At 62.2% G+C, this 14,100-nt stretch overlaps 1 protein-coding gene across 2 annotated transcripts in view; it reads right to left on the reverse strand.

The window, feature by feature from the left end:
- Window positions 1-14,100, reverse strand: part of INPP5A (inositol polyphosphate-5-phosphatase A) — a 166,431-nt gene that overhangs the window by 19,157 nt on the left and 133,174 nt on the right. For both annotated transcript variants that reach the window (XM_032882052.1, XM_032882053.1), the window contains exons 10-11: window positions 384-479; window positions 179-253 (exon numbers count right to left, since the gene is read on the reverse strand). In XM_032882052.1, coding sequence (XP_032737943.1) covers window positions 179-253; window positions 384-479 — 171 coding nt within the window. The remainder of the gene's footprint in view (window positions 1-178; window positions 254-383; window positions 480-14,100) is intronic.

Raw genomic sequence — 14,100 nt, forward strand, 5'->3', positions numbered from 1 at the left:
GAACCCAGGCCTGTGTCGGCCGCCCCGAGCACCTGGGGCCTGACGGTCCCACCTCCCACACGGAGGGTCCCCCATGCTGCCCACCGACAAGACACAGGGCTGAGGGGGGGCTGTCCCAGCTGCAGGTGCGTCGCCCGGGGGGCCCGGGCGCCTGCGGGCATCTGGTGGCAGAGCTCACCGCGGTGCCGTTGTTGTCGTGGAAAACCTCCTGGTTGAAGTAGTCAAAGAGTTTCTTTTCCAGCTGAAGCATCACCTGCAAAGTGAGCGTGGCCGTCAGCGTGGGTGGAAGAGGCCACTCCTCAAGTGGAGTCCCTTCCCTCCCTGACGCTGGATGGCCACAGTGGCCTGCTGCGCTCACAGCCCACAGCTCGGGGTTCGCTTACCTTCCGGTCATTGTCCGACTCACGGAATATCAGCTTCACGACCTCGTTGGTGTCAGCGGCCCGCACCGTCTGCATTGTGGCCTTCGTGCAGAGAGTCTGCGGACGACACAGACAAGCCTCAGTCCCGGGAGAGGCGCCCACAGCCTGTGTCTCCTGAACGCGACCTGCACTCTTCCTGGTCTCCCTCCCTGACGCCTCCACATAAAGGGACGGCGGACCCGCCCGCACGGCAGCAGGAGCGTGACGGGCACACCGGCCAGGACAGGAAGGGCTGCACAACCGGCTGGGCCCTGGCCTCCGTGCCCACCTCTGCTTCCCGAGCAGCCCTGCAGCTGGCTCAGCTCCCACCCGGGAGGGTCTGCTGGGGCAGCCCTGACGACAGCCCCGTGCAGGGGAGGCGCGGGGAAGTCAGAGCTGCCTCATGCTGTCCCGGGGGCAGGCTGGGGGACACACTGCCATGAGATCTGCCCAAGGTGGGTAGTGGGACAGGACCGGGAAGGCCACACCAGGGAGAACAGAGGTCACACTGGGTTCTAGGGGTAGAAACCTTAACCAGCTGAGAGAGGAAACAGCTGGACAGGCAGGGAGAGGGACGAGGGAACAGGGACAGCCGGACAGTCCCAGAGCCACACAGCCGGGGTGGTCCACACGGCCCAGTTCATGGCGAGCAGGACTACAAACTAAATTCAGTCCAGGTTTGTTGAGAAAATTCTTCCAGTCGGAACAGTGTGTGAGGCGGGAAAGGCTGGGGCAGGAGACAACAGGTGGGGCGACCCGGAGCCCCCGGGTAGCAAGACGGCTCCCGGCTCTGGGAAGGAAGCACAAAGGGGCCCCCAGACGAAAGCAAAGCCGGGAGAAGGCAGATCGGCGGCCGGACTGGCGAGGATGGATGCAGGAAGGGGGCCCCTCACCCCTGTTGCTGACAAAACTCTTTCCTTAAGGAAAGGCCACACGGGACCAGGGTCGACGCACACGAAACGTCGAGAAGGAGCAGGCAGAGGCCGCTGGGGACTGAGGCTGGTGTGAACCACACCTCGACGGAGCTCTTCTGTAAAGATGACGGCGTGAGTCTAGAAAACTAATACTGACTTTTCAAAAACCTCCTCTCAGGGCCCTTGTGAAGTTGTGAGGAGCCCCTGACCCCAGGGAGGGCGGGCGGGCAGGCCTGGGTGCAGTGGAGACCCCCCCCCCCGCAGGGACCCGCTGGGCCACAGGCCGGGTTTGCTGGGGTCGGCCCCGCTCGGCGTGGGACAGGGGAGGCAGCGGCCGCCGTCCCCGTCCCCAGTGAGTCCTCCACAACAGGCCATTGACATTCAGAGCACAGAGGAGCTAAGCGGGTCAAGCCCCGACGTGGCTTTTGGACTCATGTGTCACAAATCAGTCTGGCCGCCTTCAAGCAGCGAGGATTAGAACAAGCACAGGGACAATCTGGGGCAGAGGCGCCCGCCCTGCCCACCCCTGCGCCCGCGGAGGGCCTGCGCCATCCAGATGCTAATGCGCTAAGTGGCTTAAGCGCTTCCGTGAATGGGGGAGGGCTCGCGGCAGAGGCCATTGTGGCCGCTCTGGGACGCGATTCACCAAACTCTTGCTGCTTCTCCCAAAGGCATCTGCTAGAAACTTTTTAAAAAAATTGCTTTATTTAGCCATTTCAGGCAGGCTCCCAAAGGATAAACATGTGACCAGCCCGGGGGCTGGGAGAGGGGCCCGCCCTGGGGCTCAGTCTCTGAACCCCCCAGAGCCACCCCGTTCCCGGCGGGAAAGAAGAGATCAGGCCCCAGCGGCCCGGCCTCCGCCCGTCTCCGCTTTCAACCCCGTCATGCCCAGTCATGCAGAAACTCGCAGGCCGGGCCTTTCCGCTCGCCTACTTACGGAAGGGATTTTTCTTTTGAAAGGAGAAAAAATACCCAAAATGCTATTTTGTAAGAGCCATGGAAGATGTACTTCATTACCGGCACCGCACGGAGGGCAGCAGACAGGACGGCCACACCTCATCTTCTTGGCACTTGGAGTGCCAGGTTTTTGTCCTGGAATTTCACAGGATCGCTGTCCCCAAGGCTGTCCACCTGTCACGTGGACAATGAAATTCCTGGGTTTCTTCTCAGTCCGGGTAGGTTCTGAGGCAGGCTGCTGGACGGGGTGTCCCAGGACCAGGGCCCCAGGGTTGGCCCAGAGGGCTACTTCCGGGGTTTTCTGCGGACCCTGAGGTTGACAGCCATAGCGTGACGGACACAAAGCCACCGCGGGCCCTGCCCACCCAGCAGCGAACTCTGTCCCAGTGCTCCCACTGAATGGCCACCTCTGCCCCCCACGGCGCACATCTTGACTGAAGGCATGAGCACCTCCGGACCCTAGCAGCCGGCTCTTCAAGGTGTGGTCTCGCAGACCCCACCCTGTACCCTCCGCGGCAGAGAGAAGGGACCGTGGTCCCCAGCAGCGTGGATGGCGAGCCGGCGGGGCTCCGTCCCTACTGCAGAGCACACGCGGGCTTGACCGACACCTACCACGTGCGTGACAGAGCTGCAGGGGTCGAGGGGCGCCTGGCCTCCCAGGGGAGCTGGTGCTGGGTCAGTCGGGTCCAGAGAGTCCTGGGTTTGAGTTTCCTTCTAGGCCTTATTGAACAAAGCCTGATTTGGGGGCAGCTAGGGAAGATGTGTCTGTCAGGAAGCACGTCCCAGAGTTCCCCACGGTGCGCTCTAGTCTGTGCTGGTGACAGGCACGTACAGCAAACACACGTGAACGTCCACATGAAAGACCCCACCAGGGACAGGTCCAGGCAAGGCAGCTTTAACCACAGTTTGAAAGTCTCGTTTGAATGGCGGCCCAGGAATGGGGAGTCCTGCCCCCGTCCACAAGGCCCGTGTGGGCTGGGAACCCACGTTTGGCTTTGCTCTCCTGCCAGAGTCAGGAGACGTCCCCAGGGGAGCAGGTAGGGATCTGGTCTCCCTCAGGCTTGGAAGAAGCCCACCGCCCAGGCTCACACATGCTCTGCAAGTTCGGACACACTTGGGGTCACGGCACGGGGAAGGACCATTCCGGATGCAGAAGGGCTGAGTCAGGGCGAGCCTGGGGTCAGTAGGCTCTTTGCCGGGGCCGGTGACACCCCCTCGCCACAGCCTGGGCCAGAGCCATGGCGGTCACCGTGGCTGCAGAAGCAGAGTTAAGCTCCCGGGAACGTGGGTCCTCATGCCGGGAGTGTGCCCCTTCTGCTCCTGGGACACCCTCTCACTGCCCACGTCCCAGGTCCCGGCAGGCTGAACATCCTGTCTCCATGTTTTGATGCAGAGTCACCTGTTTGTGGAGCATGAACACCCTTCCTGCCACTGAGCCCACCTGTCAGTGATGGCCAGGTCCCCACTAAGGGCCACAAGCACCCAGAAGGTTTTTAGCAGATGGTCTGCGTGACTTGACCTTCCAGAAGCATTCTGAGGAGGTCCTGCTCCTCTGGGAACAGGATCAGAAGGTTCTGGAAGACGGTGCCCTCCCACCCAGAGCACAAGGAGCAGCCAGGGACACACAAGCAAATTCATCCCTGCAGCCTCCGGACCTGGCCACCGGGTCCAGCAAAGCTGTCCCAAATCCACACCTGGGGAAGGGGCTCCTGACGCATGGCCGGCGCCTCGAGGACACCAGACGCTCCCTGTCTGGCCCGGAGCAGAGCTTTCCGGAGGGGTGAGAGGGGCCATTGTCTCGGGGTCGCTGTCCCTCCCCCAGGGCCGCACAAAGAGGTGGGGCAAGGTCGCATCCCGACTTCAGTGAGCAATGAAAACCAGTCGGCCTGATGTCCGCAGCCGTTCAACGTGCAGGGAGCGGAGCAGGGAGCCTGGGCCGGGTCGTCCTCAGGACAGCCTCTGCTTTCCTTCTCTCCACGCAGGGCCGCATTCAACAGATCGGAAGCGAGCCCCAAGCCAGCCTGGGCCTCACATCCAGACACAGCAGAGGCAGCTTCGAGTAAAACGCTGGAGCGAATTCTTAAGGAATTAGGGCTACAGCCACAGAAAGGAGACTTTCCTCTGTTTTCAAACCAGGACCCCTGGAGGAGGCACTGGGGCCCGCGAGAGCCTCACAGCCCCCACGGCGTGGACACGGGACACCCTCATCTGACCTCTCCCGCCAGGCCGCCCGTGGGCACACTCCGGATGTCCGAGCTAACCCCAGACTTGAGCTGTTCACGTGCCTCCCGCTCCCAGAGAGGAAGAACCCCATCTGGAGAAGGTGTTTGCTGAGCAAAGTGTGTCTTCACGCCCCAGAATTCAACCCAGGGAGGGAAGGAGGAAGAGGGAGGAGGAAGCTTCACTTCACTCGTCCACCTTCTGAAACACTCCCTGGGCTACAAGTGCTTCTGGTGGACAAGTGAGGGCGGCCCAGGGAGGACAGAGGAGAAAGGAGGACGCAGGAGGGATGAGGGCAGGGGAGAAACCCCGAGCTCTGCCCCTCGCCGCGTGCCCAGGGACTCCAGAGGACAGGCCCCTACTGACTCGTGGTCTGGCCTCCGCGAACTGGTGGGTGGGCTCGAGGACACATTTCCCCATCGTTCACACCCTTCCCGGGAAGCAGGACCCTGCTGCGGGCTTTCATCCCCGACAGCTCCGCAGAACCACATGCAGGGTCCGCAGAGCGTGAGATTGCAAACAAAGGCTCCGGCCTAATTTTAGCCACAGATGCTTGCGGGGCAGACTCTGGAAAGGCCGGCGGGAAAAGCTTGCAGAAGAAATGGCCCTTAAAACAACATCTCCAGGCTTAAACAGAGGGGCCAAGGAAGCGGTGAGCCCAGCAGAGGGCCCGAGGGCATGGGGAGGCTGAGGGACGTGCCTCCTTGATCCCAGACTTGGGAGGAGGACCAGAGCCATCGGACCACAATGACCTGGCCCCGGTGCTGCCCAGGACCAGCCGTGGGACCCTGTGCCACCCACCCGGGACCTTCCTGACGAACCACTACAACAAAGTGGGGGCAATGCCATGCTTTTTTTTGGGGGGGGGCTCCGGAATAAAGGGACGCAGCCAGACCATGACCGGCTGTCCAGGGAAGGGCCGCAGACACCGTTGAAAGCAGCGAGGTCGGCACTCTGGCCATAGCAGAGCACAGAGTGGGGAGCTGGGGCCACGGTGATAAGCTGGCCTCTGCCGTCCAAGAGGGGGGCAGAGCCATGAGCCGGGAGACGGGCAGGTGCCCTGTGCGGCCTTCTCGGGTGGCCCTGAACCCTGTGTGTTCATGCAGGTTTCCTGCCCAGGAAACAGCACAGCTGTCTCTGCCCCGTCTGAGAGCAGGTCCCTCGTGTGAGCCTGGGCGCCACGCATCTGCTAGGAGTGGCCGCTTCTTGACGCACAAGAGACCCTGACCCCGAGCGCCCTGCGCAGCTCCGCCTGCCGGCTTCACCCAGGCCCGGCAGGACTCCCAGCCTCTCCACGGGACAGAGCACACGCAGGACGGGGCAGCTGCGGTGCAGGAACCAATCAGCTGTGGGTTCGAGCCCCCTTCAGACCAGCCTCTCCTTCCCGTCTGGGTGAGACGTGCGCGCAGCTCCTAAGGAGAGCGTGCTTGTCGGTTCCGTGCCGCGCGTCCAGCAGGAGCCAGACCGAGGCTGACGGCTGGCACTCGGGTCACAGCCACGAGCTGTCCCCCAGCCCTGGGACACTCCGCTGCCCATCCCCACAAGGGGATCCTTGGGGTTCCTCATCCCGTCTCTCAGCTGTGAGTGCCGTGAGGACCCTGCAAACTGCACCTGGAAACCATCGACCGACCATGGGCCAGTCAGAAGCTCCCCCGTCCCACTGTTCTCCTTGTTATTCCATAATTCCGGCTAAGTCCTACACGCACAAGTTCCCGCAGACGCCTTTGTGCAGCAGTGACCAAAGAAGAGGAAGCATTTCTAACAGGTTCTCCTTCACGCAAGTTAGTGGAAAATCATTACCTTTTAAAATTAAAGTTTTTGAATAACTCTAGAAGACACGGCTGGCTCCAGAATAGAACGGCACCTGCTGGCCACAGACAAACCTCTGGAGACGCTGGCCGAAGGTCTGGGGGAGCACCGCGCACGCACCCATGCTGCCCAGAGTCCAGGGGTAGCGAGCACTTCGGAGCCCACATTGGGCCCACGGGTGGTTCCCTGCGAGCTGGGCTCTGGGGATTAAGTGCCAGGTTTTGAGCAGCAGACGCCCCAGCACCCTGGTCACCCACTGGCGCGCCAGGGACACAAGCTAAGCACTGTCGGTCCCACGTGATTAACACTCCCTGATGACCAGCGTCCGCAGGCATCGTTCCAATCCTGAACATACGCAAAGGTCGTAACGGGGAGCCACCGCTCCACGGAAGCCTGTGGAGGGGACACCATTGGCTTTAAAGCTCTCCTTGGTCCCCTAACCTGTGTGTCCCAGGGAGAGTGCTGGGGGTCGGCTCACACGTCCCCGCTGGGGGTCGGCTCCCACTGCACTCAGACAGCTGCCCCACAGCCGGTGTGGCCATGGCCCTGTGGACATGGCTGCTGAGCACGCCTGGGATCCTGGCACCCAAAATGGGACAGACACAGCCATGCACACCCAGCCTGTGACAGAAGCCCCCTTCCCTGTCCTGCACACATGCACTCATGCTCGCGGACACAGGCAGCATATGCCTATGCGTCCACACAGGTGAGCATGCAGGACACACGCGTGCACACATAGGCAGCCTGTATACGTATACACACGTCTGACCCACACTCGGGTGCATACCCAGTGCACACACACGTGCACATGCATCCCCTCGTGCACACACAGCTCCTGAGACGTGTGAAGGGGTGTGGGCCTGGGGGGGTCACAGACGGGAGTGTCCTGGTGGGGACCCCCTTGGTTTGGGGGATCAGGCTGGTCTGCGCTCACACACAGAACGGTCCTGAATGGGGCTGGGGGCCTGAAGGCTGAGGAGGGCAGCTTCTACCGGGGTCTTGTCCTCTCTCTGGAAAGGTGCCCACTGCTCCAGCAGGCACTGCCCCCAACTGCCCCCAAGCGCCCCCTGGCCCGTTTATGCGGACTCCTCAAAGACCTTTCCCACAAGCTCTAGCTCTTTCAAAGTTTTCCCCAGACCCCGGCCCTCTCAGGGGAAAGAGACCTATTAATAAGCATTAGGGAAACACCACCACTGAGGACCCCAACGTGCCAATGCCACAGGAGGAAGGGCCCTGGCCAGCGCACCGGGGGCCTGTGGGGGCCGCCAGCGGGTCATGAGGAGGCACCGTGACGACGGCCGGGTCCGTTGCCAGGGAAGCACCCCGTTTCCGACCGCTCGTCCACAACGACGACACACCGTGAAGACCCGTTCATCTCCTCTCCCAGGACGGCTCCAGCCAGGCCACAAGGGCAGGCGCTTGGGGTACACGGGGCAAAGCCCAGCGGTGGTGGTGAGCCCACATGGGGCCACGCAGCTGGTGTTCTGGAAGGAAGCCGCGTGTGCTCCTCTCAGACCGGCGTCCAGCAGGTGTGCACACCCACAGCTCGGGCCAGGACGAGGCCCTGCCCGGGGAGACTGCATGTGCTCTTGGTTTAGTCCCCTGAGAACACCCCAGGCTTCCACGGACACACCGGGTCTCCGACCTGGGAGGAGGGGGGGCTGGGGCACGTCCTCCCACCAGCAGCACAGGCCCAGACCGACAGCCTCCCCACCGAGCTTCGGCACCAGCCTGTGGTCCTAAAATCCGCAGGAGCGGCGCTGGCGCTGAGAGCAGGACAGAGGAGGCACAAGCCAGCGGGACACAGAAAACGGCAGGACCGGTTCATGAGCACGGACCTGACCGTGAATCAGCCAGTCGAGCTCCCACAGCAGGGCACCGGTGAGGGGAACGTCTCTTCTCGTCTTTTTGCTGTAATTGTGGGAATAACCATTTTGACGCCAATCTACCAATTGGAAATACGAGCTAAGGTTTGTAAGGCCAACTCTCTGGGAGAAAATACCCGACATGTGAAACCCGGAATTGTCACGATTAAGAATAACATCTTACATTCTTAGTGAACAATAACAATTAAGAATAACAGTTTGTGGGCGCCTGGGTGGCTCAGTGGGTTAAAGCCTCTGCCTTCGGCTCGGTCGTGATCTCAGGGTCCTGGGATCGAGCCCCGCATTGGGCTCTCTGCTCAGCGGGGAGCCTGCTTCCCCACCCGCCCCCCACCTGCCTCTGCCTGCTTGTGCTGTCTGTCAAATAAATAAATAAAATCTTTAAAAAAAAAAGAACAACAGTTTGCCTCAGCTTGATGCCACAGGCCCTGTAACAAACCAGACCAGAGAGAGGTCTCTTTCCTTCTGAAATGATAATGAAATAAATGTAATGATTTGAATGAGAAAATCAGTTGTTTTCAAACCAGACTGTCGAAGAGCCCCACAGAGACGCTCGTGCCCCGCACGAGCCCCGCCTGGGCCGCCGCAGACACCAACGGTGCCCAGAGCAAGGAGGCCTCCTGGACACGCAGCCTGTTCACACGGGCTCCCAGTTCAGAAGAGAAACCCTCATGACCAGCACAGTCGACAGAGAGTTTGGGGCTCGGTTCTGTGACCGCTCCACGCCCAATGAGGCTTTCTCCAGTGCCTCTCGGGACGTGGGCTGGCGTGACCCGTCCACCTGTCCCACGAACACCAGGCTGCCCAGAGCTCCTGGGCCACTCCCACCCGCCACTCCCACCACAGCCCAGCAGAAACACCACCTCACTGCCAGGGCCTGTCACAGGCTGTTGGGGGGCTGTTGGGGGGCTGTCGGGGGCTGTTAGGGGGCTGCCAGGGGGCTGCGGGCACCGTGTCGGTGGTGGAATATCTGGGGTGTGGCTGGTGCGACAGGCTACATGGAGACCAGAAGCCACCAGTGTTTCCTCCTGCACTCAGTGGCGGCACAGTGACCTTTCTGGCCGGCTGGGTCCTGGGGGGCACCCGGAGACACTGGACCAGGCCGTGATGGGGCAACACCCCTTCCAGGCTGAGTGGGAGCGCCCTCCCCAGGACACAGGAGCACCCTGAAGGAAGGAGGCTGGCCGCAGTGAAGTCTGGCGTCTGGGGACGGGGCTCTGGCCACCGGGGAGCTGGCCGCACCCCTCCTCTTGGCTGGGGTCTTTGGTGGTTTCGTGACGCAGGAGGCGTGCTCTGCCAAGGGTCCTTCTGGTCCGTTCCAAGGCTGTCCCTGTCAGTGTGGGGGGTGCCCCTCCCAGACAGGTCCCCACGGGCCCACCTGGCACCTGAGCACGGGCACGGTTCCGTCACTGGCAACTGGTTTTCAAAACGGCCACCAGCCTCCAAAAACACATTCATCACCATCGCTGTCAGGGATGAAGGACGGCAGGTGGGCGTGCGGCCGGGCCTCGCGGAGACGGGAGTGCCTGGCACGGCCGTCACTCTTTGTCACTGCGGCCAGCCAGCTGAGCGCCCCAGCTGCCAACTGCCACCGCGCAAGGCATGAAACATACCCTTGGAGCCGCCACAGGGCTGAGCCGGAGCCTGCGTTTGGGATCAGTTTCGTGACACGCGGCCCGTCGGCCAGCACGTGACGGTCGCGCCAGTGTGTGTTTAATTACGGCTCTGGCGCGGCCAAGTGTGCTCCCGGGCCGCCGCCCCGGTTCTGCTCCACAAGCACGCGGGCGTCCGCATGCCTCCGGAGCAGGAAGCTGCCGGCTCGCTGGGACGGGGTCGTCCCTCCACACGCAGCAGGCCCTGCTCCCGGCCCCTCTGCCATGACACGGTCTCCCCGTCCCGCTCGGGCCTGCTTGAGCCCCGCGCCGGGAGACGCCCCGCCCCACCCCGCTGTGGCCGCTGGACGGACAATCACTGCCTGTCCTTCACGGCGGCCACGGCCGCTCACTGGCCCCCCATTGTTCCGGAGGCAGATTGAATTAACCTCTGATGACTCCTGCCGGGACGCCGCCCCAGGGCCGGGCGGGCTGACCTGGCCGCTCTAGCTGGGGGAAGCGGCTTCTCAGGACAGCACTCCATGGGAAGAGACCCAAGTCGCCGTCAGGCAAGAGGCCGTGCCGCCCCCATGCCCCCTTCGGCCGTCTTCCCACACGCACGCTATCCAGGGCACTCGTGGTCACCAGCCACGCTGCCCTTGGGTGATCTGAAAACCACGTCCAGCCCCTTCTCCGGAACCAAGGGTAGAGGTTAGCATGTCCTTCTCCTCCTGTCCCCAGGACCCAGTCTGCAAGCACTGAATGTGGGCGTCCACAAGCGGCTTTTCCAAGAGGAGTCACGGCTCAGGGAAGTCTACCCGTCCACTCGGGTGGAGAGATGGAGGCCCAGGCCCAGGCCAGTGGTGGGCAATGTGGGTCCAGCCCCACTGCCTTTTTCTGGCCTGTGTCTGTGTGGTTCAGGAGGAGAGGTCGGGCGCCCCACTCATCTCCTTGGCACTGCAGAGGGACAGAGAGCACCCTGGGCCCCGTGGAGGATGGAGAGCGGCCCCCTCCTCCGGGCTGCCCACACCCCAGTGCCTGCCAGGGCTGCACCTCCTACCCTGTCCGCATGCCAACCTCACTGATGCCCCCAGACTACACCTGAGAACCCGACAGGACCCCACAGCTCCCTGCTGTGCCTTCCCACAGGAGACCCCGCCCCAAAACAGGCCCTGCTGGCCTCTGGCCCGCAGCCTTGGTGGCATCCGAGTCAGGGCTCTCCTGCAAAGAGCGCACGGTCTCAGCGAGCACGGGCGCTCGGGAGGACGCCGCTCTCAGGTTGCTGCTCCGACTCCCAAGGGTGCAGGGAACGGACGGGAAGGCACGTCAGGAAGAGCAGACGAGGTGCGGGACTCCAGTGTCCCCAGGCCGGCCAGGTCTTGGGGCCGTCCCACCGCGAGGCAGACCCACCCCCACGCCCCTGCTGGCACCAGGCCGTCACCATGGGGCCGGGCCCTGCGTTCAGCCCAGACACGCAGTGGGCACACAGGAAAGTCTCACGGAGCAAACGAGGAGGGGACGCTGGCTGGGAGCAGCCTGCTGGGAAGCGGTGACCAGAATCGGAGGCTCCGACCCGCCACGGGTCTGTGGCCCAGAACCACCCATGCAGGCTGGAGAAAAGCCAACGGGCAGCCCGACGGCCCCCAGGACGGCCTCCCACGCGGGTTCTGGAAACATGGCGGCAGGAACGGGGCCGCCGCAGCACCGCCCGGTCCGGAGCTCACGCCAGCCACCACGTCTGCATCCCGTGGGGAGCCATGGCTCAGCAGCGCCAGCTCGGGCGGGCGTCCTGGCTGCGCACCTGCGGGAGCCCGTCCCCTGACCCCGCGCGGGCCGTGGCGCCCAGAGGACACTGAGATGCACGAGGCTTGACCTCATGCTTCTCAGCATGGGGCCTGCGGGTATGGGGCCCCGCGGACGCGCTTCTACACGCTCCCGGTGACGCTGCCCGGCCGGAGGTGGTGTCCGACGGTCTCCGCATGTCCTCACTGGGCAGTTAGTTTGGAAGACAAGCAAAAGCAAAGTGAAGTGGGTCAGAGGCCCGACGGAGAGCCTGCCCCTCCGCACGCTGGGCCCTGAACCCGCATTCACCAGGGCCGGACTCAGGGTGCCCAGGTTTCCGGAACGCCGCTCCTCAACCATCTGCTCGCAGGCCTGCCTGTGGGTACCTCAGGCTGAGTCAGACTCTCAGGGTTCCCACAAAATCTCATCAGTTGTTTTCATAATTAAAGCCCCTTTAAGGGGCACCTGGGGGGCTCAGAGGGTTAAGCCTCTGCCTTCGGCTCAGGTCATGGTCTCAGGGTCCTGGGATCGAGCCCCACATCGGGCTCTCTGCTTGGCGGGGGGCCTGCTTCTCCCGCTGCCTCCGCCTCCTGCTTGTTCTCTCTCTCTCCCTCTCTCTCTCTCCGACAAATAAATAAAATCTATAAAAAAAATTTAAAAAAAAAGTAACCCTTTTAGAAAGCCAAGCCGTGCTACTAGTAGATTCTGATTTTCTAAGATATGCTCATGTGGTATTTTAAAATTTGGTAACTAAAGACGCCTTACCTAACGCCACTGAAATCACTCACCAGTGCAAGAAACTCGTTCCTTTCCCGTTTAACTTATGTTTAGATGAACCTGTGCCAACAAGCATGTTTACTGTTCAGCATTTGGCCTTTCAAATGTTGTTCTGGCATCACGGGCTGTCACGCACAGGTTGAGGCAACCCCCACAATCCGTGTCTGCCCAGACCTCAGAACATGACCTTATTTTGAAGGAAGGTCCTTGTCGACGTAATTAGTGAAGGATCTTGAGACGAAACCAGGCTGGCTTTTGGATGGGCCCCAAGGCGAGGGGACAAGGACAACAAGGATGAGGGGACAAGGATGAAGGTGAAGACGGGAGCTGGGAGAGGCCATGTCATGACAACGAGCTCAGAGAAAGTGTCGCACTAGTTCCACGCTACCATCAGGGGCGCCTTCTGTGACCTTTCGAGGCCTCCCCACGACACACCCTGGGTGTCCCCGCCCTCGGCCTGCTGTGGCTCGGGCCTCGGGTTCCTGGGACCTCCAGCCACCGACGGTCCCGTGCCTCCCCAGCACCACCACTGTGGGGCCTCCCAGCAGGGCAGTCAACAGGGACCTGGAGGGACACGTGGAAATGTTTAAGAGAGGGTGCACCGGGAATGTATTTATTACGTGACCTCCTCAAAGGAGGGACGACACAAAGGGAAGACAGTTACCATCTTTCTAGGTACATAAAACCACACTTGGTGCCTGACATCACACAGACGTGCAGGGGTGGGAAGGGGCAGCTACTGTGGGAACGTAGCTTCTCACCATCTGAGCTCCGGAGATGCAGGCAGCCTGGCCTCCCCGTGTCCCCTCGCCCCCTTGGCTGGCGGTGGGGTGCGGCCGACTGCCCTGGGGTGCAGGGAGGGGCCAAGACCCCAAGATGCTGGGCCAGGGCCAGTCGGGTCGACAGGAGATGGGGGCCCAGCGCAGGGGCCTGCGGGCTCGGGGAGAGGCAGGCACGTGTGTGCTGTCCCACTTCTTCTGAAAATCTGAATCCTCTCTTAAAAAGAGCATTTCAAGTCATTCCTTCTCTAGATCTGTAAATTCTGACGGGAAAATCATCAGAACCAAGATCCTCCTTTGCTTTCCTGCAGGAAAGGGAGGAGAACGCGGGACAGACTTTCAGACTTGGGAGCCCTTCAGATACGGACGCTTATGGATCCCGGAACCATCCGGGTTACGGCAGCTCGAAGACTCTTGAAGCTCCTCAGTGATTCACAACAGTCCCTCCCACCTGCTGGGACCACCGTGCACAGGAGCCCCTTGTTGTAGGACACGGTCCAAGCTGCTGAAGGCCACGGAGCAGGGGAGAGGCATCAGAGAAGGCACCTTGAGCGTGAGGGCCGCGTTACATGACAAACAGCACGCAGCGTCCTTTGTTAACCCTTTTGAGTGCTGCCAGCCCTCAGCTGTCTTCCCGGAGGGCATGCGACGCAGGAGCCCAGCTCCACAGGTCTCGGCCCGGGGGCGGGCAAGTGTGGTTCTCGGGCAGGAGGCTCTGACGGCACCGGCACCCGCGCGACCGGCTCCCGCCACCCTGCTCCTCTCGCCCTCTGCAGGCCAGCCTCCGGCTCAGCCCCTGCGTCATGCGCCACACAGCCCTGGGGCAGCCCTGGCCGCGCGTGGAGCAGAAGACCCCTGCTGGGGTCTCTGTTTCACGGGGAAGAAAAGGCCACGTTCGACTGTCCTCGGACCTCCCCGAGCGCACAGCCGGCTGGGTTAGGCCAGAGGGGCGAGGAGGGGCTGTCTGCCCAGTGGCTTACTGTCCC

The sequence above is a fragment of the Lontra canadensis genome, unplaced genomic scaffold, assembly GCF_010015895.1.
Source record: "Lontra canadensis isolate GAN:19392208 unplaced genomic scaffold, GSC_riverotter_1.0 scaffold79, whole genome shotgun sequence".
Classification (NCBI taxonomy): domain Eukaryota; kingdom Metazoa; phylum Chordata; class Mammalia; order Carnivora; family Mustelidae; genus Lontra; species Lontra canadensis.